The sequence below is a fragment of the Myotis yumanensis genome, unplaced genomic scaffold, assembly GCF_028538775.1.
Source record: "Myotis yumanensis isolate MYYU_CA2020_CCGP unplaced genomic scaffold, mMyoYum1.0.hap1 SCAF_2, whole genome shotgun sequence".
Taxonomy (NCBI): domain Eukaryota; kingdom Metazoa; phylum Chordata; class Mammalia; order Chiroptera; family Vespertilionidae; genus Myotis; species Myotis yumanensis.
In genome coordinates, this window is record NW_027223753.1 from 16287257 (window position 1) to 16310278 (window position 23022).

General features: G+C 48.7%; 2 protein-coding genes across 5 annotated transcripts in view; both read left to right on the forward strand.

Annotated features, from left to right (window-relative positions):
• Positions 1–787: 787 nt before the first annotated feature.
• Positions 788–13674, forward strand: CATSPER4 (cation channel sperm associated 4; the record flags this gene model as incomplete). Its single annotated transcript, XM_070403067.1, has 10 exons — positions 788–886; positions 1336–1479; positions 5239–5340; positions 9504–9601; positions 9771–9891; positions 10085–10218; positions 11514–11688; positions 12368–12576; positions 12874–13036; positions 13624–13674. Coding segments are annotated over 10 exons (1296 nt in total), but the record flags the coding sequence as incomplete, so codon positions are not given.
• Positions 13675–19268: 5594 nt separating this feature from the next.
• Positions 19269–23022, forward strand: part of CEP85 (centrosomal protein 85) — a 34484-nt gene continuing 30730 nt past the window's right edge. For 3 of the 4 annotated variants that reach the window (XR_011470208.1, XM_070404423.1, XM_070404426.1), the window contains exon 1: positions 19279–19369. The gene's annotated coding sequence lies outside the window, so the exon portion shown is untranslated. Of the gene's footprint in view, positions 19370–23022 lie in introns of all 4 variants that reach the window. The other variant, XM_070404425.1, reaches the window with a different exon arrangement.

Genomic DNA, 23022 nt, shown 5'->3' on the forward strand with positions numbered 1-23022 from the left:
CTCTTGGTAACTAGCCCACTGGCCTGGGCGGTGCGTGAAGCTCCTGTCCATCAGGATGAGGATTGCTAATCCGTGGCTCACGATGGCTTCTCCTCGTGCTCATCTGTCCCAGCCCTTTAGAGACCAGAGGTTTGCTTTCCTGTCCCATCTCAGGGGAGACAAAGTGAGAGGCTGAGACCAGCCTTTTCCTAGATGGGGCACATACCTTGCATGAAGGGCAGGGTGAGCTCCTGGAGACCAGGGTGGTGAGATGGCATAGCCAGAGGGGAGAGGTGCCGGTTGTAGTCAGCTAGGAGGAAGCCCCTGAGGTGAACATTTTTCTCCTCTCCTTAGCCCAGTGTCACCTCCAGCTCCTGGATTTAGAGTAGGGACATACTCTCCTCCATCCCGGTTGTAGAGGAGACCTGACCTGCTCTGTGCCTCTGACCTCTGATCCCAGCCAAGGTCCTTAGTGTCCCTGGCTTTCTCGGTGGGGTTGCAAGGGAATTCAGTGGGAGGAACCTCTCGGGACTGGAATTCCTTGGTGGAATGCAAATGACTGGAGTCACAGAGGCCTCTATGATATCACCACGAGGGGGAGCAAGCCCGCATGGAATAAAGTTTCTTTGAAGAGTGGGAGGAGACTGAGCAACTATGCCGGATAGAGAATGGCAGCGAAGGACTATCAAGTCTATGAGTATCATGGTAGATGACCCCTGCCAGGCTCTACCATTTAATCTGGGCATCCCAGGATCGGGTGGGGCACAGGAGGACTGTGCTGGGTCCAGAGGGATAGGGGCTGCGCTGATGGGCCCTCTCCTCGCCCTTGCAGAGGTCCCCTTATGATCCCTACTTCTCGCCAGAGGAGCAAATGCTTATCGACCGCAGAGACATTATTGACACAAAGGTAAAACCAAGGTGGTCCAACCTCCCCCACAGGGACCCTTCTGCAGCTGCGCCCATGCGGCAACAAGCCTCATAATCACTCTGTCCCTTTTGCCTTCTAAATGTCCTTTCAGAGGACACTCCCCAGAAGTAATCCCTGCAGTCACTCCCCCATGATATGTTAGAATTGCCTGTCAGTGCCCCCTATAGGAACCCCTCTATAATGACAGTCTCCTCCCAACAGAGATCCTAAAAGAGTCTCCCTTGTAATGACTCCCGACAAAGATCCCCCAGCAGGGGAGCCATTTAGGTAGTGACCTCTACACTGATACCCCATACCATGATTCCCTCTTAGGCCCCTTTCCCCAGAGTGGCCTTCCTCAGAGAACCCCATTCACTGAGGGCAAACATCCAGGCAGAGGCCTCCTACGGTGATACCTGCCTGAAGGAAGGTCCTTCGCCCTCTCCCAGGATGCCTGGGATATGCAGGAGTTCATCACTCGAATGTATGTCAAGCAGCTGCTCCAACACTGGACGTTTCAGCTGCTGCTGGCCACGCTGCTGGTGGTCAATGCCATCACCATTGCGCTCCGCACCAATTTCGTCCTTGGCCAGGTGGGATTCTAGCCTGACCTCTGCACCCACTGACCTAATGGGGGCCTGGGTAAGGCACTTCCCTCTCTGGGCTTCAGGATCCTCCTCTGTCCATGATGATTGGATTGGCTGCTCTTCGAGGGCCTGCCAGCACTGACCTTCCAGTGGTCTAGAGATAAAGGAAGGCATTGTGGTGGAGGGGCCCAGCTTTGAGGAACACATTGCATTTGTACAGGAAGGGCAGGGGGAAATGGTGTGAGCAGAGGCAGGCAAACAGATGCCTTGTAGGGAAGGGTATCCCTTATTTATTTATAAGATTTTTAAAAATGGATTTTTAGATAGAGAGGAAGGGAGTGGGAGAGAACAAGAGAAACATCGATGTGAGAGTGCAATATTGATCGGCTGCCTCCTGTACTGGGGATCAAGCCCACAACCTGGGCATGTACCCTTGACTGGGAATGGAATTAGCAATCTCCTGGTGCATGGGAGGATGCCCAACCAACTGAGCCACAACGGCTAGGGCAAAGGTATCCCATTTTACCCACTAGTCACTGAGAGAGAATCGCTCTGTACCATGCCCTGTACTCGGGGCTAGGGTTCCAGGTATGAACACAACAGATGCAGTTCTGTCTTAGACACAAACATGTCATTATAAATGCCTGCGTGTCAGAGCCCATGGAGAAGGCATCAAACCTGATGGATTGAGGAAGGGTTCCTGGAGAAAGGGACACTTAAGCAGAGAATAAAGAATGAGTAGAAGTTGGCCAGGCAAAGAGAGGCGAGGAAGAGTGTTTGGGGGCAGGAGAAATAGCATGTGTGTTCTATGTGTCCAACTTGAAGTCCAGTGTGACACTGGTCTCGTGCTTTTTTCTTACAAGGAATATACAACATACATTGATTGTGCTATTTAAGAATCGATATTTTTTAAATGTTCAATGCGGTGGCTGATGAATTCAGAACGGTGGTCAGGGGCAGGGCCTTTAAGTTATGTCAAGGAGGGTGGTCTTTATCCTATGTCATTGGAAAGCCAGGGAAGAGTTTAAAGCATGGAAGTGACATGACCAGGCATGTTATAAAACTGACCCTGTCTGCCACAGTGAGGGCTACAGAAGGGAGAGTATCGAGAATGGGAAACAGTGAAGCAGGCAAGGTCGTGTTGGAGATGTTCAGGTGAAAGCTGATGGGGCTTGGACCAGGCTAATGGCAGTAGGTAAAAAGAGGTCACATGCATCTGCAGTTCCCTAGGAGTTGGATCCATGGGCCTTATAGATTGATTTACTTTAGAGCAAACACTTAGTGAACACTGACATGTGCTGCCTCGTCTAACATTTGTCACCACCTCACGTACACGCAGAAAGGGAGAGCAAGAAGTTAAGTTTCTGGTGCTTTTTGTTGGGACATGGGGACATAGGATGAGCAGGGTTGGGGAGGATGCTGAGTTCAGTTTGAGTTGTGTAGAGTCTGTGGTGCCCATGCAGTATCTACACAGAGATAGTGAGGGCTTAGAGGTCAATTCTGAAATGCCTCAGCGAACACTGGGATGGAGGTGGTGACAAGAGAGTTGCCAGCATCTGGGTGGATAGTTGCCGAAGCTAAAGGAATTGATGAGGTTGCCTGGGGAGAGAGAATTGAGTGAGAACAGGCCAACACAGAGCTCTAGAGGAGAACCTATAAGTAAAGGGCAGAAAGTGGAAGAGGAGGTACAAGGGAAACTGAGGAGAAGGCGTGCCAGCGGAGTGGGAGGAAACCCAGGATAGTGTATGCTCAGGGGAGTGGGCACAATGGCAGATGTGGCTAAGAGACCAGGCAGTAAGGACTAAGTACCCCTTGGATTTAGCTTTTATGACCTTGATATGGTATTAACAGAAATCCTATTGCTAGATTTGGAAGATGAGTAGATGGGGAGGCAGATCACACACATTGATGGATCATGAAATCAATTCAGAGTGCAGATACTAACATTGTGATATAGAATGAAATAGTAGGATGAAAAAGAATTAAATAGAAATTGTGTGTGAGAGAGAGAGATAGAGAGAGAGAGAGAGAGAGAGAGAGAGAGAGAGAGAGAGAGAAGAGAGTTATGTTGTAAGATGTAAAATAGATTTCTTATTATGGGTCCTAGTCAAAAATGGCAAAAGCATTGGTATAGGATATGTGTCATGGAGGTCGAATCCTAGAAGCCTGTGAACACCAGGCTAATTTGAACCTTACCCTGAAGGTCATGGGGAACCATGGAAGTCTAGTGGTGGAGAAGGCAACCCTGATGTAGACAGAGATGCCCATGACTTGGATAAGGCAGGAGGACTATTTAGGAAATTCTTTCTATAAATAGGGGAGCCTATTGCTTTCAGTGGCCAATGGGGCAGAACTGAGGTGACAGATGAGGGGACAGAAAGCTCTTCCTTGTTATGGGCAGACATCCCTGGCCCATGATGCTTTTTGGGAATTTGGAACCATAAAACTTAACCTCTCATCTGGGTTTAAGAAGCTCTGCCCAGCTGGTGGATGGGTGTGATGGCAAGGTGTGGTAGCAAGAGGCTTTCATGTGTGGCAGCGAGCCTTGGGGCAGAGTCTATTAGCCATGGAAGTGAAGAAAGGGAGGAGTCCAGGTGACTTTGGTAACTGCCAGGGTAGAGTCAGGGGTCTGGGAGCTATTAATAGAGTCACAGACTATAGTGGCGTCACAGCTTCGGGGGAGCTAAGGGAGTAGTATCTAGTTTGGGTGAAAGTGAGTTGGGATTTAAACAGAATTCAGTCATCAAGTCATCTGGCCACAATCCATTCATCCAGAGAACATGTCCTGGAGTAGATACTCAGGAGCTTGGTCAGGTTGGCCTAGGGGATTTGGGAGCTGGAGCAGCAAGAGTGGTTGGGACAATCAGAGAAGAAAGGATGGAGCTTGGTGTCTCCTATCTCAGGGGCTAGGGCTTTTCCTCCCAATTCTGGAGCCAGTTCTGCCTCTCCCAGTCTCCCTTTTCCAAGTATCCTTAGTCTAGGGGAGCAAAGGTTTGTAGTTAGACAACAATCTATTTTTTTAAATTTATTTTTAGAGAGAGAGGAAGGGAGAGGGAGAAAGAGAGAAACATTGATGTGAGAGCGAACTATTGATCGGCTGCCTCCTTCATGCCCCATAACAGGGATTGAGCCCACAACTCAGAATTGTGCTCCGCCTGGGAATTGAACTGGCAACCTTTTGGTGTGCCAGACGACATCCAACCAAGTCACACCTGCCAGGGCTGGACAACAATCTTTACTGCTCTCTGACCTTGGGCACCACTCATTTCTCATCTGTAAGATGAGAATACAGCCTACTTTTTAGGATGATGGTGACAGTAAAACAAAATAATGCATATGTGGTCTTAGCAAGGTGCCTGGCATGTACATGCAAAATGTGCTCTAAAGGAGCTACATCCCTAGCTGGTTTGGCTCAGTGGATAAAGTGTCGGCCTGTGGACTGAAGGGTCCTGGGATTCAATTCCGGTCAAGGGCATAAGGCTGAGTTGCGGGCTCCATCCCCAATAGGGAGATGCAGGCAACCAATCAATGATTTTCTCTCATCATTGATGTTTCTATCTCTCTCTTCCTCTCCCTTCCTCTCTGAAATAAACAAAAATATATTTAAAAGTATATAAAATAAAATAGCTACAAAGATGCTGAGGATGAAGAGCAGCAGGAATATGGGCCTTCCCTCCCCCCACGATGTCCTCTCTCCCTAGCCCTGCCCAGCCCCCCACTCCACTGACCTCTCTGTCCCTCTCTTTTTCTCTGTCTTCCATGTAGAGACACTATGAGTTGTTCTCTACCATAGATGACATTGTGCTGACCATCCTTATCTGTGAGGTTCTCCTTGGCTGGTTAAATGGCTTCTGGGTTTTCTGGAAGGTGAGATCCTGGGCCCTCCCTGCCATCGCCCTTACCCCTCCTTACGAAGTGTACCCTGTCCAGTCCCCATCCCTGTGCTCCTGGCCCTGAAGATTGAGGTGTGTGTGTGTGTGTGTGTGTGTGTGTGTGTGTGTATGTGTATGAGAGAGAGAGAGAGAGAGAGACTACTTCTGAGATGTCTGATATAGTAACTTATACTAGAAGTGCAGCTTCCCTGGGTCCCAGGCTCTGCTCCAGCCTTCCCCCATTCTGTGATCCTGGGAAAACCTTGATGTCCTTATATAGGAAATGAGATTGAGAGCATTTACCTTAATTTACAGGGTTCAAGAGTAGGAGTCAACAAACTTTTTCTATCAAGAGCCAGATAAAGATTTTAAGCTTTGTGGGCCCTCGTCTCTGTTGCAAACACTCGTCTCAGCAGTGGGAGCACAGAGAAGTTGTAGGCAGCACATAGGTGAATAAACATGGCTGTGCTCCAAATAATCTCACTCAAGGACACTGAGATTTGAACTTCATATAATTTGCATGTGTCACCACATGTTATTCTTTTGATTCCCTCCCCGCCCCCCCCCGCCCCCCCCCCCCCATTAAAAACAACAACAACAACCATTCTTAGTCTGAGCATTCTACAGAAAAAGAGCTGCTGGCCAGATTTGCCCCTGGCCTAGAGTTGGCTGAGCCCTGTCCTGGAGAATGTTGAGGAGCTGTCTCTGTAGGGATAGGTCTGAAAATTACATTAAATCAAACTCTTTTTTGAATAGGACTTCAGGAGCCAAGGGATTTATTTGCCTTTGGGCATTTTCGAGAAGAGGTTTACAAAAAAAAAAAAAAAGAACCCTCTCATAAAAAGGAAGTATTTAAATATAGTTACTAGAACAACCAATTCGAATTATAAGCTTTCCATGGGTTAGAGGTTTCACTTCATAGAACACAGAATGTAGAATCTAGAACAAAAATTGTGAAGTCTGAATGTCTTAAAGACTGCTTTGGGCAAACAACACTTGTAAGGATGCTTATTAACAGAAAAAGGAGCCTGGCCGGTGTGGCTCAGTGGTTGAGCGTCTACCTATGAACCAGGAGGTCATGGTTCAATTCCCGGTCAGGGCATATGCCCGGGTTGTGGGCTCCATCCCCATTGTGGGGCATGCAGGAGGCAGCCGATCAATGATTCTCTATCATCATTGATGTTTCTATCTCTTTCTCCTTTCCTCTCTGAAATCAATTTTTTAAAAAAGAATAGGATGGTTCGCATTGACATATCTCAGATACCTTGGTTTTGTGAACATTTCCCTGCACTGCTTTTTCAGAACTAGCTCTAGGATGCAGGTAGACATCTATTTAGTAGGAGGGAACATTCCTCCTTCATCTTCCTGAGATTTCTTTCAGCAACACTTAGGGATTTGTCCCAGAGTTTCTTAGCACAGGAGACTTGAAGCAAGCCTGAGGATCATGTGTTCCTCCAAGCCATTCCATAAGCCAGGGTTTCTCAACCTCAGCACTACAATAATGACGGTTAGGCCTGGATACTTTTTTGTTGTGGGGACTGTCCCATGCATTGTCGGATGTTTAGCAGCATTCCTGGCATCTACCCACTAGACACCACTAGCACCATCCTTGTTGTGATAACCAAGAATGTCCCCAGACATTGCCAAATGTCATCTGGAGGGCAAAATCACCCCGGCTGAGATAATGTTCCAAAACCTGACCTTTCCTCTGTGGCCAGGCTACCAGTGCCAAAGCCAGGGCTAGTTAGAAGCTGTTTTTGCCTCCTTCCCCACTCCCACCCTTCCCCCTGGATCCTAATACACAAAATCTGATCCCTGTTGCAAGGGTGTGGTGGAGGGGTTGTCAAGAGGAAAGAAAGGGATAAATACAGGGAAGGGAGGAAGTCTGGAAATTAACATCTCAAATATTACCCAGTCACATAGGGATCCCCAATTTTGTCCCCAGCTCTCCCCCTTTTTTTTATCATCTGTGCGTGACTCCTTCCTTCTCCTCACCTCCACAGCCTATTAATCACTATTCCACCACCTAAATCTTTCTCAAATTTCTGCTATCCCTGTCTATGGTATGGCCATACCACCCTGAACCCCCCCCCCCCCCCCGCCCCCCCGCATCTCGTCAAATTTCTCCTATCCCTGTTTTAGCTCTTGCTTTGTCTTCCCTCACCAGGATGTTGCTATGGCTTCCTGTGTCCCCACCTGCCATCAAAGTGATCTTCCTAAGGCACAAGCCAAAGTATCCTTGCTTATTTTTGCAGCCTCATCACTCCTGGCCTCAACCTGGTGTTCCAGCTGCACCAAACTGCTTGTAGTTGCATTACACACACACACACACACACACACACACACACACACACACAGTGCTTCTCACCTCCATATCCTTGTCCATGCTGACCCCTGTCTATGCCACTTATTCACTTGCTTTACTTCTACTTACAGCTTAAGATTCATTCAAATGTCCTCTCTTCCAGGAAGACTTCCTGTCTCTCAGACTAGATTAGTAGTTGCTCTGTGTCTCTCTAATATTATGTGCTTATCTTTCTTGCTTAGATTTAAAGTTTACTGCCTGTCCAATTCCCTCAAAATAAAATAAGCTGTGAGCCCAGCAGTGCAGAAATCCTGTGTCTTCAGAATCTGGTTCAGGGTCTGGTATATAGTGTGAGTTTAATACCGGATGGGTAGAGGGATGAATCTTTAGACAGGCAGACTTGTGTCTTTTTGTGGATGTGTAGGCACAGACATTCTGAACTTGGGACACTGGGCAAGCTTGTGTTTATTAGACTACCCAAGAAATTTAAGAACATTTTTTTCATTAAAAAATATTTAGTGCAGATACATATTGGTCAAAACTATATTGAAAAGTACACACAGAATTCTTGCTTTCATTCCTTTCCTTTCATCCCTTTCTCTCCACCCCACCCTCTCTAGCTAATCTTTGTATATTTATAGTCTCTTGCTTATCCTACCTCTGTTTATTTTGCAATCATAAGCAAACAAGTATATATTTTTAGTCCTCCCTTTCCTAACAGTAACATACTATTGTCACTGTTCTGCACTTTGCTTTTTTAAATATTTTAAAATATATTTTTTATTGATTTCAGAGAGAAAGGGAGAGGGAGAGAGAGATAGAAACATCAATGATGAGAGAGAATCATTGATTGGCTGCCTCCTGCATGCCCCCTAATGGGGATTGAGCCCGCAACCCAGGCATGTGCCCTTGACTGGAATTGAGCCAGGGACCCTTTAGTCTGAAGGCCAATACTCTATCCACTGAGCCAAACCAGCTAGGGCTGCACTTTGCTTTTGTCACTTAATGGATCTTGGCAAACTTTCTATGTCAATACATGAAGATCTTTTACTTTTCTTTTTTTAATGGCTCAACGGTACTACTCCAGTGAATGAATATGTAATAGTTTGTTCAACCGGGGCCCACTTGCTGGACACTTCGGTTGTTTTCAACCTCATACAAATGTCATTTTGTACTTGAACTAGAGTTTCTGTGGGTCAGGTGTCTAGAAGTGGGATCACTGGTCAAAAGGTCAATGCACATATTGTTTGTGAGATAGAGCCAAGTCCCCTCTTTAGTCATTGTGCTTGAGTTTTCGTCTCTGGGAGTGCCCTTCCCCCATCCCCACTCCTAGATGAGTCTGTGCCTTATTGGACAAAGGGCTTGTAAAAATGTCCTGTCTCTCTTATATAGTGAGAGCTAGTTCACCTCTGAACTGGCTAGTGAAGCAGTGGTCTTTAATGTTTTCATTAGTATTTATTTTCCTTTTATTATTAATTGGAGTGTGTGTCACACAAAGGATGGAGCATCCCAACACTCTCTTGTCACTTAAATGTAGGACAAGGCCGTTTTCAGCAGTGCACCAACCCAGGGGGTGCTCAGCTGAGGAACTAGCTTGTATGTATGTGCGATCATACACTGTGTGTCTCTGAGACTGCACTTGGCTGTTGACACATGTATGAGACAGCAAGTGCATGCCTATTGGGTGACATGTTTTGTGGGCAACAGAATGAGTAACAACAGTGAATGGCAGATGATTGGCCCTGCTGTGAGAAGATCCCCTCATCCTTGCGGGGTGGGGAAGGCAGACCCAGGATGTCTCCATGGGCTGGGCCTGACAGACCCCACTGGGGCTGGCCCACCCCAACCCCCAGGACGGCTGGAACATCCTCAACTTCCTTATCATCTTTATCTTGCTCCTGGGGTTCTTCATTAGTGAACTCAATGTCATCTCTATCACCTACACCCTCAGGTGAGCTGGGAACTCTGGAGAAAAGAGGGGGACCTGCCTGGACCCTGGGGAAGAGATGGGGGGCTATTACCAACTGGGGGTAGTTCTGCCTGTCTGGGCAGGTAGGGTGGCAGTGTGGAGGAGGGGTCTGGGAAAGGCTGAGGGGCATCCCTGAGAGGCTCTGCTACAGGGTCCTTCGTCTGGTGCATGTGTGCATGTCTGTGGAGCCCCTGGCCCGGATCATTCGCGTCATCCTGCAGTCGGTGCCTGACATGGCCAATATCATGGGCCTCATCCTCTTCTTCATGCTGGTCAGTCCCTCCCCCACCCCAGCCATTCCCCTTCCCTGAACAGATCATGGGTCACTGGGGATATAGGGGTGTCTGGAGAAGAGGAGAGGCTTATGGGCCCAAATCCCTGTGATTCCCTTGGCAGCGTTCATTTGTATGTGCTGTCTCCAAGGCTCTTGTGTGAAGTCAGACGGGTCTTCGGTCTCTCTGGCAGGTGTTCTCCGTGTTTGGGGTCACTCTCTTTGGTGCATTCGTGCCCAAGCATTTCCAGAACATGCAGGTGGCCCTGTACACCCTCTTCATCTGCATCACCCAAGATGGCTGGGTGGATATCTACAATGACTTTCAGTGAGTCCCTGTGAGGCTTCTGACCCCCAGCCCATCCAGGCAAGGCAGGGGCTGGGCTCCCATGAAACAAAATACCGACTGGAGAGGGAAAAGGGCTCCGGGTGGGTGTGGAGCTCCAGGGCTGGGGATGAGGATGGCCCAGCAGGAAACGGGTGTCAGGGCTTTAAAGGAGGAAAAGAGATCCCTGGGTCTGGGGCCTCTGGGTTTGTGGACTACTTGAAGCCTTGTCCCCTTGAAACTCCAACCAATCAAAGTCCCACCACAGGCCTATTCATGGATATTTCTCCCATCGTGCTAAATAGCCGGGTTGGCAGGCCTTGGGCACAGGAGCTGTCTGTGGTTGCACTAGAGCTTTAGGGCAGCCTCCCAGCCCACACTGGAGCCTACCAAACTGTCTGGACTCCTGGGAACCTAGGGTCTCATTTCATTGATTCTTAGACTCACTGCCCAAGGTCCTGTTTGGCCACAGATGGTTGCCTGGGTTCTGTCCTTTCCTGCTTTCCCATTAAGACTAAACCATATTTGTTTCCAGTCCTCTCCAGGGATTTGGGCCCACTGATGATATCTTTTTATTCCCTTCATATGAGAGTAGAAGCTCAATTGGCAAAGAGATTCTACTATCATTATCCATCATGATTTAGGTGGTAGAGAAACCACAGAGCGTGCAATAAAGGGGGACGGGGCTTCTGAGTCTTTACTCTACCACACTGGCCATATGGCCTTGGGCAAACTACTTTCCTAAGCCTCAGTTTCCTCATCTGTCAATTGAGGATTACAATACAATATTAGCTATGTCATGGATTGCTGTGAGGATCAATATAAATCTCTTAGCATAGAACCTGACATAGTACACACACACACACACACACACACACACACACGGAGAGTGGAGAGAGAGAGAGCGAGAGAAAGAGAGAGAGAAAGAGAGAGAGGACACTATTATTTGGGGAATATTTAATGGGATATTTATAATAGGTATTAACAGTGGGTGGGATTTTTCCTGTATATTTTCCTTCTGCTCTTTCTATAACCAGATTGAGTTGTCTTTTATAATAAGAAAGAGTATATAGCCAATAGATTAAACTTGATCATGCTGATGTACAAATCCCCACCTTGCCAGGTGGGTTGAGGATCCTGCTGTCTGGCAGTATAATTAGAAGTAGGCATTGGATCTCACAGTAGCAGTGAGGCAGCAGAAGCCCTAGTAGCCTTAAGATAATGTCCCCATTTCATAGATGAGGAAACTGAGCTCAAAGGGCCAGGGCGGTGACAGGGCCCCTACCTGCCACCTCCAGGATGAAGACCAGGGACTACGCGATGGAGGTTGCGGGGGCCTTCTACTTTATCACCTTCATCACTATTGGTGCCCTTATTGGCATCAACCTGTTGGTCGTCGTGGTGACCACCAACCTGGAGCAAATGATAAAATCAGGAGAGCAGGGACAACAGGATAAAATAGGCTTCAGTGAGGTGAGTGAGATGGGGAGGGCAGAGGGAGGAGGGGGAGTGTATGTATGAGTGCTGACTTGAGCATAGGGGTACGTGTGTGTGTGCTCACACACTCAAGTGCCTGGAGCAAGCCAAGCCTGAGACCCAGAGGCATCATTTCCCACCTTGAGTGCGAATTTACCAACTGGGGCTTCTGAGGGCTGTGGATTTCCTAGATGTTTTATTTCTATGGCAACTCAAACTGGGTAGCCTGGATGACCTTAGGGCATTTAACCAATCTAAGCCTCGATTTCTTCTTCTGTAAAATGGGAATAATGATAGTACTTACCTCAAAGTACTATCCTGAGAATGGCATGGGTAAATGAGCAGTACTTGACACGTACTAAGAACTCACTACATGTTAGCTACAGTATTACTTATTCAGGGTTAGAACCTCCAAAAGGGCTGGGGAGGTGAACGGTGTAGTACTTCCCACAGTGTGGAAGTCGCTAAGCTGTGAATTGGGAGCAGATGGGCTTTAGAAGTTTGCTGGGTAGGATTTAGCAGGAGCGAGAAGGCTAAGATTGGTTGAAGCTGAAATGAGGGACATTAGAATCCTGGTGTCCTAAGAGACTCATCCTCTCTGAAGCCAAGCAGGAAGGGGCTGGGGCAGGGGGTGCCGGCTGAGCTGTCTCTCCCCTCTCCGTTTCCCCTTTCCCAGACAGATATGGAGGAGTACGGGAACATGGACCTGCCCCTGGTGCACTGCGAGGTGGCCCGTTTGGAGATGTCTGGCCTTCCCCAAGAGCCGCTTGTGGGAGGCCCTCTGTCCAACCTCTCCGAAAGCGCTTGCGACAACTTTTGTTTGGTGCTCGAGGCGATACAGGAGAACTTGATGCAGTACCAAGAGATCCGAGATGAGCTCAACAAGTAGGGCGGCTACTGGGGGTACCCCCGAGTCCCGTGAGTTAGGACTGAGCGGAGCCTCAGATTCTTCTGGCCTTATGTCCTCACCATTTTATACTGTGGTCCTTGAGGCCCAGAGAGGTGAAGTGGCTTGCCCATGGTTCTCCAGCCTTTTGGAGGAGCTGGAATCCAGACTTCCCGGCTTGGCCTGGATCTCTATCAGCGTGAAGAGGGAGGGTGAAGGGGGCGGACACCAGGGAACAGGTGGGAGGACTGCCCCTTTTTCCCCTACCCTGAACGCGCTCACCCCTCCGCCCCCAGGATAGTGGAGGAGGTGCGCTCCATTCGCTTCAACCAGGAGCAGGAGGAGGAGCTATTGCACAGACCCTTGTCAGTCCAGTCGATGGAGAGCAAGTCCTCCATGGACCTGCTTGAGATGACTAGCCAGCAAGACTTGATCACTGCGCTTGTCCACATGGAAAAGGTGCCGTTTCCCTCTCCTACCCGATCTGTGCTCATCCCGCCACCCTACCCAGCCCCGCCCCGCCCAGCCTAGTCTCTGAGGAATTAGTCCAAGTTTGTCTATTCCTAGGCCCGCCCCCTAGACTCTTAGCCCCAGCAGTCACGGCCAATCGGCCAATCTGGTTAGGTTCCACCTTTCCTTCTTTAAGAAGCCCGGGAATCCATCAGATTGCTCTCATTGAGCCACTTCTGATTCTAGTGCCCTCAACTCTACCCTTTCTTAGAGAGGCTTGAGCCAGCTCCGTTCCTGCTTAGTGGCAGATACTTATGCCCACTGATGGCAAAGGACCCCTGGGTCCTGTCGAGCAGGAAGCCTCTTGGGGAGAAAAAGGCACACACCCACATTAGTTTCTGCTCCTCACACCATCTGACTGTGACTGTAAATCTCCACAGCCTGGGCTCCCAAGCCCAGAGAGGACACTAGGCAGGCTAGACATATGAAGGACTTCCTTGGGAGGCCTCGATGGGGCACCCTTGAAGCTGGAGGAGGGGAGTAAGGAGCATCTGCCATGGCAGGGTAGAGTACTGATAAGACCTCTGGGTTTGCAGGTTCAGGAATCTACCACAAATTTACCTAAAAGGAAGAGGAGCAGCCGCTGAGAGGGCAGGAGGGGAGCCAAGGGGCCTGTGCACACACGCCCAGCTGCTGCATCTTCCTGCATCCCAAGCGTGACTTGGCTAAGCCTGGCCTGACTGAGTCCATCCTCTCCCTTACACCTGGGGTGATGCCTGGAGCTATGGAGGTGGTGGCCTCTCTAGGGCCTGTGCCCGTGAGTTCTAGGTCCAGAGGAGCCAGGATGGAGAAGGACGCTGGATGAGAGTGGGAGCCCTACAGCAAGAAGGTGCTGGCCAAGGCAGCCAGGATTTGGCCTAAGTAGGGGCACCCCTGGCCCCCTGCTCTAGGCCAGAACTAGATGGGGCTTCCGTGGGCCCAAGAACTAAGAGGAAAAAGCTGAGGCCAGTAAGGCTAGGCATCTGTGTATTGACAATAAAATTTTATGTTGGCATCAATGTGTCTGATTTGTGGATCTCCAACACCTTGGGGCAACCTTGCCCCAGGTCTGATGGGCAAGACTGATCTTGCCCCTCAATAGCCTGTTTGTCTGATGGGAAAGTCACTGACTGCCCTCCAGAGCTTCCAGTCCAATGGGAGAGAGAATCTGCACCCTACATGACTGTGACTAAGTGGTAAAGATATAATCATGTGCTTAGAGACCTAAAATTTGGTGGTTGGGAGCCCCTGCCTGACGCAGGAGACAGTCCTACCCACTCTGTCTGAAGACAGAAGAGACTGGTCCTCATTCTGGGGAATTCTAGTCTAATGGGGTCACCATTGACCAAGTCATGCAGGTACAGGAAGCTCCATCTTGGGGCAACGGAGAATGACAAACCAGACACCATTTACTGCCATAAGACTTAGGCAATGCAGAGAGTCTGAGAAAGCTGTGGTCGTCACGGGCAACAGGAAGAGATGTGTTGGAGGACAGGATTCTGGTCCTTAGGCAAGTCACTGAGCCTTGTTTTCTGCTTTCCCCATCTGTGCAATGGGGAGAGGATGAGATTGGTTCCCAGCTCCAAGATCAAATGGCCCGCTCTCAGCCCAGGAGTGGGGAGGCCGATGAAATCAGCCACATCACTGAGACTCAGGTTCCTCGGTGCTGGGGAGAGGGGAAGGCTGAAAGGCCCAGAGTTCTGCCCAGCTATTTAGCAAAGACTGACAACTAGGGACCTTGGGGATATTCATCAACTTGAATGGGCATCCCCAGAGACCCACTAATTGCAGCTGATGGGGAAACTCTACCCTCCATACCCCTCCCATCAGCATTGGTTTCACTACAGAGAAGCCCTCTGGGATCTTCTGGAGGGAAAAGTCTGGACACCTGGGACAGGGTGGTATACTCAGCAGGCAGGTGAGAGGTGGCCCCAGTGACAGCAGTGCCTCACTATCTTGGAGCTGATGTTTGGGCCAGGACTGCTTTCCAGTGCCCTCCAGGATCATCAACCAGCAGAGCTATGGGCAGCCAGTGGCTTTTGCTGCTGCTGCTATTTACTGGAGATCGAGCCCTCAATCTGCCTGGTGAGTATCCACATTCACCCTTTCCATCTATCCTTCTCTGGGGACTCTCATTTCTCCTTGTCTGGCTGGCCAGAGAGGGGAAGAAGGTGGTGGAAGATCAGGTAAGATCAGGTAGTATCTTCTGGAAGATCCTATAATGTGAGCACAGCCATCCTCCACCCCACCCTTTAATTGTCTAAAAGGCTTGGGCACCAATGAGTTTGGACACAGGAGCATGATGGGATGACCTCCAAGGGGCTTCTGGCTTTGCTCATCCATCTTCTTTGAGGATGCTAGCTTTGTCTATCTACTTCCTCCATTTGTCATCTCAGCTATCTCCCCCTTTTTGTCTGTCCTTCCCATCTGGGCTGGACCAATAGCTTGGGGTTTCAGCAGGCTAATTTTCTCCCAAGCTGGCCTAGAACTGAGGGCCGAGGAGCTCAGACACCTGCTGCCCTCTCTTGGGGGAAGATATTGGGAGGTGGCAGCAAATTGCATGTCTCATCACTCCCATGAGTCCATGACATTTTCCAGGAATAGGAGTATCCAGGAAGCAGATAGCAATCTTGGTAAGAGGACAGAAGGGGATAATTATTAGCAGGTTCTGGTTATTGAGCACCAAGTATATGCTAAGCACTATGCTAGGTTCTTCACATGCATTATCTCATTTAATCCTTATGACCATCAGTGAGGTGGGTACTATTATCATCCCTGTTTTACAGCTGAGGAAACTGAGGCTCAGAAACATGAAGTGATTTGCCCCCATCACAGAGCTAGGATCCTATCACAGGTCTGACTTCAGAGCCCAGGCCATACTCCATGGCTTCTCAAAGGAGCTGCTGTGGGCAGGAAACATCAGTATCATAAAGATGTCAATTCTCCCAAATCTACAATTGTGGCATAATTCCCATCAAAATCACAACTCGATAAGCAGATTCTAATATATATAAGGAAAATCAAAAGGCCAACATGGCCAAGATAATTCTGAAGAACAAGATGGGAGACTCTACCATTGACTGAGATTTACATTAAAGTAACAGTAACATAACATGGTGTTGGTGCAGGGATAGACAAGTGAACCAGTGGAATGAAAGAAAGGGAATGAAAAGCCATCTGGATACATACTGACAGATAGCATGGCAAGTCAGTAGGGAAAGGATGGACTTTTCTGTAAGGAGGCAGAGACAACTGGTTGACCACACAGAAGAAATAAAACAACAAAATTAGATCCAATGGAAACATCTCTCCTTGCAAATAAAAAATGGAAACCCTTATAGCAAACATCTGTTTATTTCAGCCTGGACTTTTGTAGCAAACAGACCCATTGGTCACCAGAGTATAGAGGGCTCCTCCAATGCGGAGCCCAAGTCCTTCACTGTGCTGAGGGGGACATGGAGGCACCGAGGTGGGTGGGATCTTCCTAAAAATCACACAGTGAGTCAGTAATAGACCCAGGTCTAGAGCCTAGATCCCCCTACTCTTTCCATGCATCCCAGCCAGCTCTTCTGCCCTATTGCAATCCCTTTAACTCTGCACAGAGCTACAAGAAAGTTGGGTGCGGAAGGAGTGAGTGCAAGACCGGGGCAGGGTTGGGGACAAGGGTCGGTGCCTCCTCAGAACTAGGTTGTGGGAATGAAGAGCCTGTCACCTGGGTTGGGTCACTAGTTTACTGAATTAGACCTTTGACAACAGTCAAGGATGCAATGTAAGGGTATCAGGTGATGGACCTATTTCTGCCCATTGCCCAGGGAAAAGAGGAAGGCTCTGTGCTGAGCTGGGCCCTTCTCTCTCTCTCCAGAGTGGCTGGCTCAGGTATGAGAATGAAGCTGTATTTTTGTGAGATAGTGCAGCATTGTAGAGAAGACACTGGGCTCTGGGGTCTGATGGACCACTTCCTGGCTGTGTGACCTTGAATAGATGTCTTCCCCTATCTAAGCCTTTGTTTCTTCATTTGGTTAATAGAAATAATAGTCTTTACTCAGATTAGTTGTGAAGATTCAATGAACCAATGCTCATTGGAGCAGCACCTTAATCGACAAGGTAAAAATTGAACAACGTTGCACGGCCAATGAAGCTCGGTGGTTGAGCATCGACTCATCAACCAGGAGGTCAAGGTTCAATTCCTGATCAGGACCCATGCCCAGTAGCGGGCTCAACCCCCAGTAGGGGGCATACAGGAGGCAGCCGATCAATGATTCTCTCTCATCGTTGATGTTTCTATCTCTCTCTCCCTCTCCCTTCTCTCTGAAATCAATAAAAGTATATTTTTTTAAAAAGAGAAGGAAGGGGGCAAAAGTATTGTCTTTCTTCTAGGACTGATATGAAATAATGTATGCAAAGTTCTCAGCAAGAGACCCAGCATCTACAATCACACAGAGACAAGCACATAAAGGGAAATCAATGTTTGTCCATCCACACTGAGGACCCCAAGCCCAGGCTCCTAGCAATGGGTGACGCTGCCTCTCCCCACAGCTGTCTAGTCAGCAACTGGCTGCTCTGGGGCCTGCAGGGCAACAGAGGCTTCTCTGGAGGTGATGCTGGCCTTCAACAGCAATGGGCTCTACCTGCACAGCCGAGTGACCCTGTGTGACTAGCAGCGGGACACCCAGGTCGGCCAGCTGGTGAACACACAGCTTGGGTTGGGGGAGGGAGGGTTCCTGGCCATCGCTGCAGCCTCCACCTTGCAGCTCTGTGGCCACTGCCTGCCCAGGGAGCCAGACGCCCAGCTAAGCGGTCACCCTGGGGGCGGGACTAGGGAGGGAAGGGTAGGATGGTGGTCCAGGATATTGGCCTATCCTGCCATGGGAAATCATATTAACTTTACAAGTCTGGAGTAGATTTTAAATAGCCCTGTTGGCAAAAGCATTAACTCTTGCCCTTATTTTATTTAATTAGTTAATTAATCCTCACCCAAGGATATTTTTTTCCATTGAGGGAGATGGGGGGGTGGGGGTTGGGGTGGGGGGGAGACATCTCTGTGAGAAACATGATCAGCTGCCTCCAGCACGCACTCCAATGTGGGATTGAGCCCAAAACCCTGGACATATGTTCTGACCAGGAATCAAACCAGCAACCTTTGGGCGCATGGGAGGATGCTCAACCAACTGAGCCACACCGGCCAGGGCCCTTCTATATTCTAAAAATATGAGGGTGCTGATAGAACCCTGGAGCACATCCCAGATTCCTTCCTCTAGAGCAGCGGTTCTCAACCTGTGGGTCGAGACCCCTTTGGGGGTCGAACGACCCTTTCACAGGGGTCGCCTAAGACCATTGGAAAACACATATAATTACATATTGTTTTTGTGATTAATCACTATACTATAATTATGTTCAATTTGTAACAATGAAATTGGGGGTCACCACAACATGAGGAACTGTATGAAAGGGTCGCGGCATTAGGAAGGTTGAGAACCACTGCTCTAGAGTGAATTTGATCCAGTAATTAAAGTTCTTTAGTCTGGTTCTTCAAAGTTAAAAAAAAAATCACACAGCTTTTTAATGTCTCTCCCTCCTAAGTCAGGTTTCCAGATACCCTGGGATTTCACTATCCTTCGGCTGATGGTTTTGTTCCTTCTTTAAACAATTTCCAAGTATGACTTTTAAATATCTATTAATGCAATGAACTTAGTTCCTTTTCCTGGGGACCGAATTTGGGTAGGAAGGCAAGCTTGATCCTTCACCCTGAGTCCTGGTCACAAGCTGACCCCTGACCCCAAGCCCTGACCCCAGCCGCAGCAGCCCTAACCCTGACATGTGAGCAGTGACCCACACCCTATATTCAGGTGGGAGTACCATTCAGGAGTGGGGGACGGGAGGAGGGAGGGGCAGGTTGAATGCGATTCCCGAAAGATTTGTCCTGGCCGCCAGCTTCTCCGTCTGCCCATGCCCAGCAAGCTACTCCAGGCCCGGGGGAGCCGGACTCCGCCCAGAGGCGAGACCCGCGCCAGGGGCGGACCCGCAGGCTGGTTGGGGCGGCGGGGTCATGCGCAGAAAGACCCGTCCGCTCTCGGAACCCAGGGCAGCGTGCAAGGGCGGGACACCGGCGCGGCCCGGCTCCTGATTGGCCACAGGCGCGCAGAAAGGGGTGGGGCCGGGGAGGCGCGCTCTGAGGCGCGCGGCCAGGCGGGCGTGCAGCGGCCGTTACGAGAACCGAAGGACGGATTCGGCGCTGGTGGCCGACGTGGTGGCCGCAGTTGGTGTCCCTGAGTGAGGTATTTCGCCGCCCGCTTCCAGGCCCACGTAAGTCCTCCTCCCCTCGGGAACTTCCGTCGGGTTGACAAACCCTGCCCCACCTTGGGGAGCCTTGGAGAAGCCTCAGACACGCACGACCTATCTGCCTCTTGGGGGGGCGGGGGGCGACGGGGATGGCGCGGCTGAACGAAAGCGCATGCGCACAGCACCTACGCGGTCCGCCTTGGTCTCTTAGCTGGGTTTCCTAAAATAATGCCCCACACACGCCCCTTGGAGTTTCTCGCCTGGCTTTCTGCTCCGTCGTCATTCCCGCCACAGCAGTCGCTGTGCCTGAGTGAAGGGCCTCAGGCCTGGGCCAGTTGGACGGCGGGAAGCAGGGTCCGTGCCCTCAGGCGGCGCGCAGTCCCGGGAGAAAGTAGACGGAATCCAAGTTGCGGATGTAGTCTGCGAGGGCCGGGGGCCCTTCCTGCGAAGTTTGAACTGAGAGTTGAAGAATGAATAGATTTGGGGGACCGGGAGCGCCTGTGAGGGCTCTCGGCTGGAGTTTCCGAGCGGGGCCGTTTTGCTCCCCACGGGGACTTTGGCCCCGTCCGGAGATTTTCTGATGATCTCACCTCAGAGACTGCCTCTGGCACCTAGTGGTTAGAAGTCAAGGGTGGCCGCACAGCCTTCCCCAACAAAGACTGTTCCGACCTAAAATGACAGTAGCACTGAGGTTGAGGAACGCTGCTTCTGCTTTGGACAAGAAGACGCTGTTGGCGTTTAGTGTGTGAAAACTTACCTGTTCAATACAGGGTACTTAGTACTTGCTCCATCACAATAAACTGGGAGAATCAGAGCTCTTTGTCTTCTTTTTTTTTTTTAAATATTTTTTATTGATTTCAGAGAGGAAGGGAAAGGGAGAGAGAGAGAGAGAAACATCCATGATGAGCGAGCATCCTTGATGGGCTGCCTCCTGCACGCCCCCCACTAGTGAAGGAGCCCACTCCCCGGCCGGGAATCGGACCGGTGAACGTTGACCTCCTGCTTCATCGATCGATGCTCAGCCACAGCCACGCCGGCCGGGCTCTGTTTGTCTTTTGCTCCAGTTTATTTTCACCACGTGGTGTAGAGGTAGGCACCTAGTAGGCACTGGGTAGGTTTTGATTGATGAATTGAATGGTGTGCTGGGTAGGGAGGAGTGGTGATAGAGGCTGAGGAAGACAGCCAGGCCTCATTACTTGCCCTTAGGCCTTGGCTGCTTCGTAATGGTCTGCTGTTGTGTGTGCTTCAGGACCTGTTCTTTGTCGGGTCACTTCTTGGCAATGGTTTGGCTTCTCTTTAGAGCTGATTTAATGAGCTATGAAGGCCATGAAAACAGTGTGATGGTGTGAGATTCTTAATGTGTCTGTGTCAGCTGTCTGTATATCCCTTCAAATCCTCTCCTCTCTTGATGTGGTTCTCTCAACAGCTGCCTAGTGCGACGTCCCACACTAAGATTGTAATTCCTCAAGGGGAGAAATACAACAGTAAAAATTTAATTTTGGGTAGCAACTTGGGAAATAGAGCCTGGGTGGTTATCAGGGGCAAAGTGAAGAAATTATATGAGCTATCTCCGTTCCTTACTGCTCTGGGGCTAGCAAATCTGGCTGTATCTGAGGCAGAACTTTCAACTTGTAGTGCCTTAGAATTTCCTTAATTTCTCTTTGTCGTACACAGAGAATGCTGATTAGACTCCTATAGCATTAGAGCACAGTCCTGGCTGTGAAGCCTCTTCCTAGCCATCTGATCTTCAGCTCTCTAAATTTTTATTTCTTCATCCAGAAAATGAGCATAATAACGGTAACTACCTCATAGGTTTGATGTGAGCATTAAACATAAGACATGATACCTACAGAGTGTTTAGCTCAGTGCTTGATGGGTAGTAAGCACTGAACACATGTTAAATTTATTGAATGAATTAATATTTCTGTGTTTAAAGGGCTTTGAAGATAGAAGCCATCAATATTGGGTGCTTTTTTTCCTGTTTCCATTCACTCCTACTTTTCCTGGCTGTATAATGGATTGTTTGTGTTGCTTCTCATACCTTTATTTCTCTTGATTTTATCTCAGGAAATCTCTTCTTCAGTAGTTCTAAAAATTTCCACCAGTAGCCCATCTACTTCTGAAGTTAGTGGGAGAAAGTCAGAATTATTTATTCTGTACTAGTTTACTCCTTGTGGGAGTTCTTAATTGAGATGTAATTTACATATCATAAAATCTGATTTTATGTGTGTATAGTTTAGTGGTTTTAGTATATTCACAAGGTTGTTGCAGCCATTACCACTATCTAATCTCAGAACATTTTGATCACCTTGGAAAGAAATCCCATATTCATCAGCATTCACTCCCTGTTCCCCCATGGCCCTCCTCCTCTTGGTCCCTGGCAACCAATTCTGGACATTGCATATAAGTGGAATCATACAATATGAGGCCTTTTGCGTTTGGCTTCTTTCATTTGGTATAATGTTTTCAAAGTTCATCTATTTTGTAGCATGTATCAGTGCTTTATTCTTTTTTTTTTTGCCTGTGGACTGTATTTATTTTTTTAATATATTTTCGTTGATCTCAGAGAGGAAGGGAGAGGGGGAGAGAGATAGAAACGTAAGTGATGAGAGAGAATCATTGGTCGGCTGCCTCCTACACACCTCATATTGGGGAGTGAGCCTGCAACCCGGGCATGTACCCTGACCTAGAATTGAACCATGACCTCCTGGTTCACAGGTTGATGCTCAACCGCTGAGCCACACCGGCTAGGCTGGACTGTATGTTTAAAATACTTCAGGCAATCTGCATGACTTGTAAGGTTGCTTTCAGTTCTTTTCAGCAAAATGTGTTGGGGTTGATTACGGTGCGCATTGCGGGGTGGGATCAACAGGTGCAACAGGTACCTGGAGGAGTAGATACAGTCTCTGCCCAGGACGATGTCTGGGTTCCACATTAAGGTTGGGAGTCATCAGGCTAAGAAATGAGAAGTTTGGAGAGTGAGGGTGGTGTGTTTCAAGTCTTCCAGTTCTTTGCTTTGACTTACCTACAGATTTTGGCCCTGTCATCGCTTTCTCTGGGAAACTTCCTTCCCATCCCATGGCCTTGCTCTCTGCTCTGGTTTATGGTGTAATCCTTCTTCACTTGTCGTGACAGTAATGTTCATTTCTTTTTATTTTATTTTTCCTTTTTTTCAGTTTTTTTTTATTTCAAGAAAAAACAATTTTAATTTTTTTTTAATATATTTTATTGATTTTTTACAGAGAGGAAGGGAGAGAGATAGAGAGTTAGAAACATCGATGAGAGAGAAACATTGATCAGCTGCCTCCTGCACATCTCCTACTGGGGATGTGCCACAACCCAGGTACATGCCCTTGACCAGAATCGAACCTGGGACCTTTCAGTCCGCAGGCCGACGCTCTATCCACTGAGCCAAACCGGTTTCGGCAAAAAACGATTTTAAATATTACATGCAATAAACCTTAATATTTCAAGAAAAATTGTCTTAAATTAATATTGTTACATGCAATAAACATTAATATCTCAAGAAAAACGATTTTAAATATGATAATGTTGCATGCAATAAACACCAATTATTCAAGAAAAATGATCTTACATATAATAATACTAGAGGCCTGGTGCACAAAAATCATGCACTCGAGGGAGGGGGAGTCCCTCAGCCTGGCCTACACCCTCTC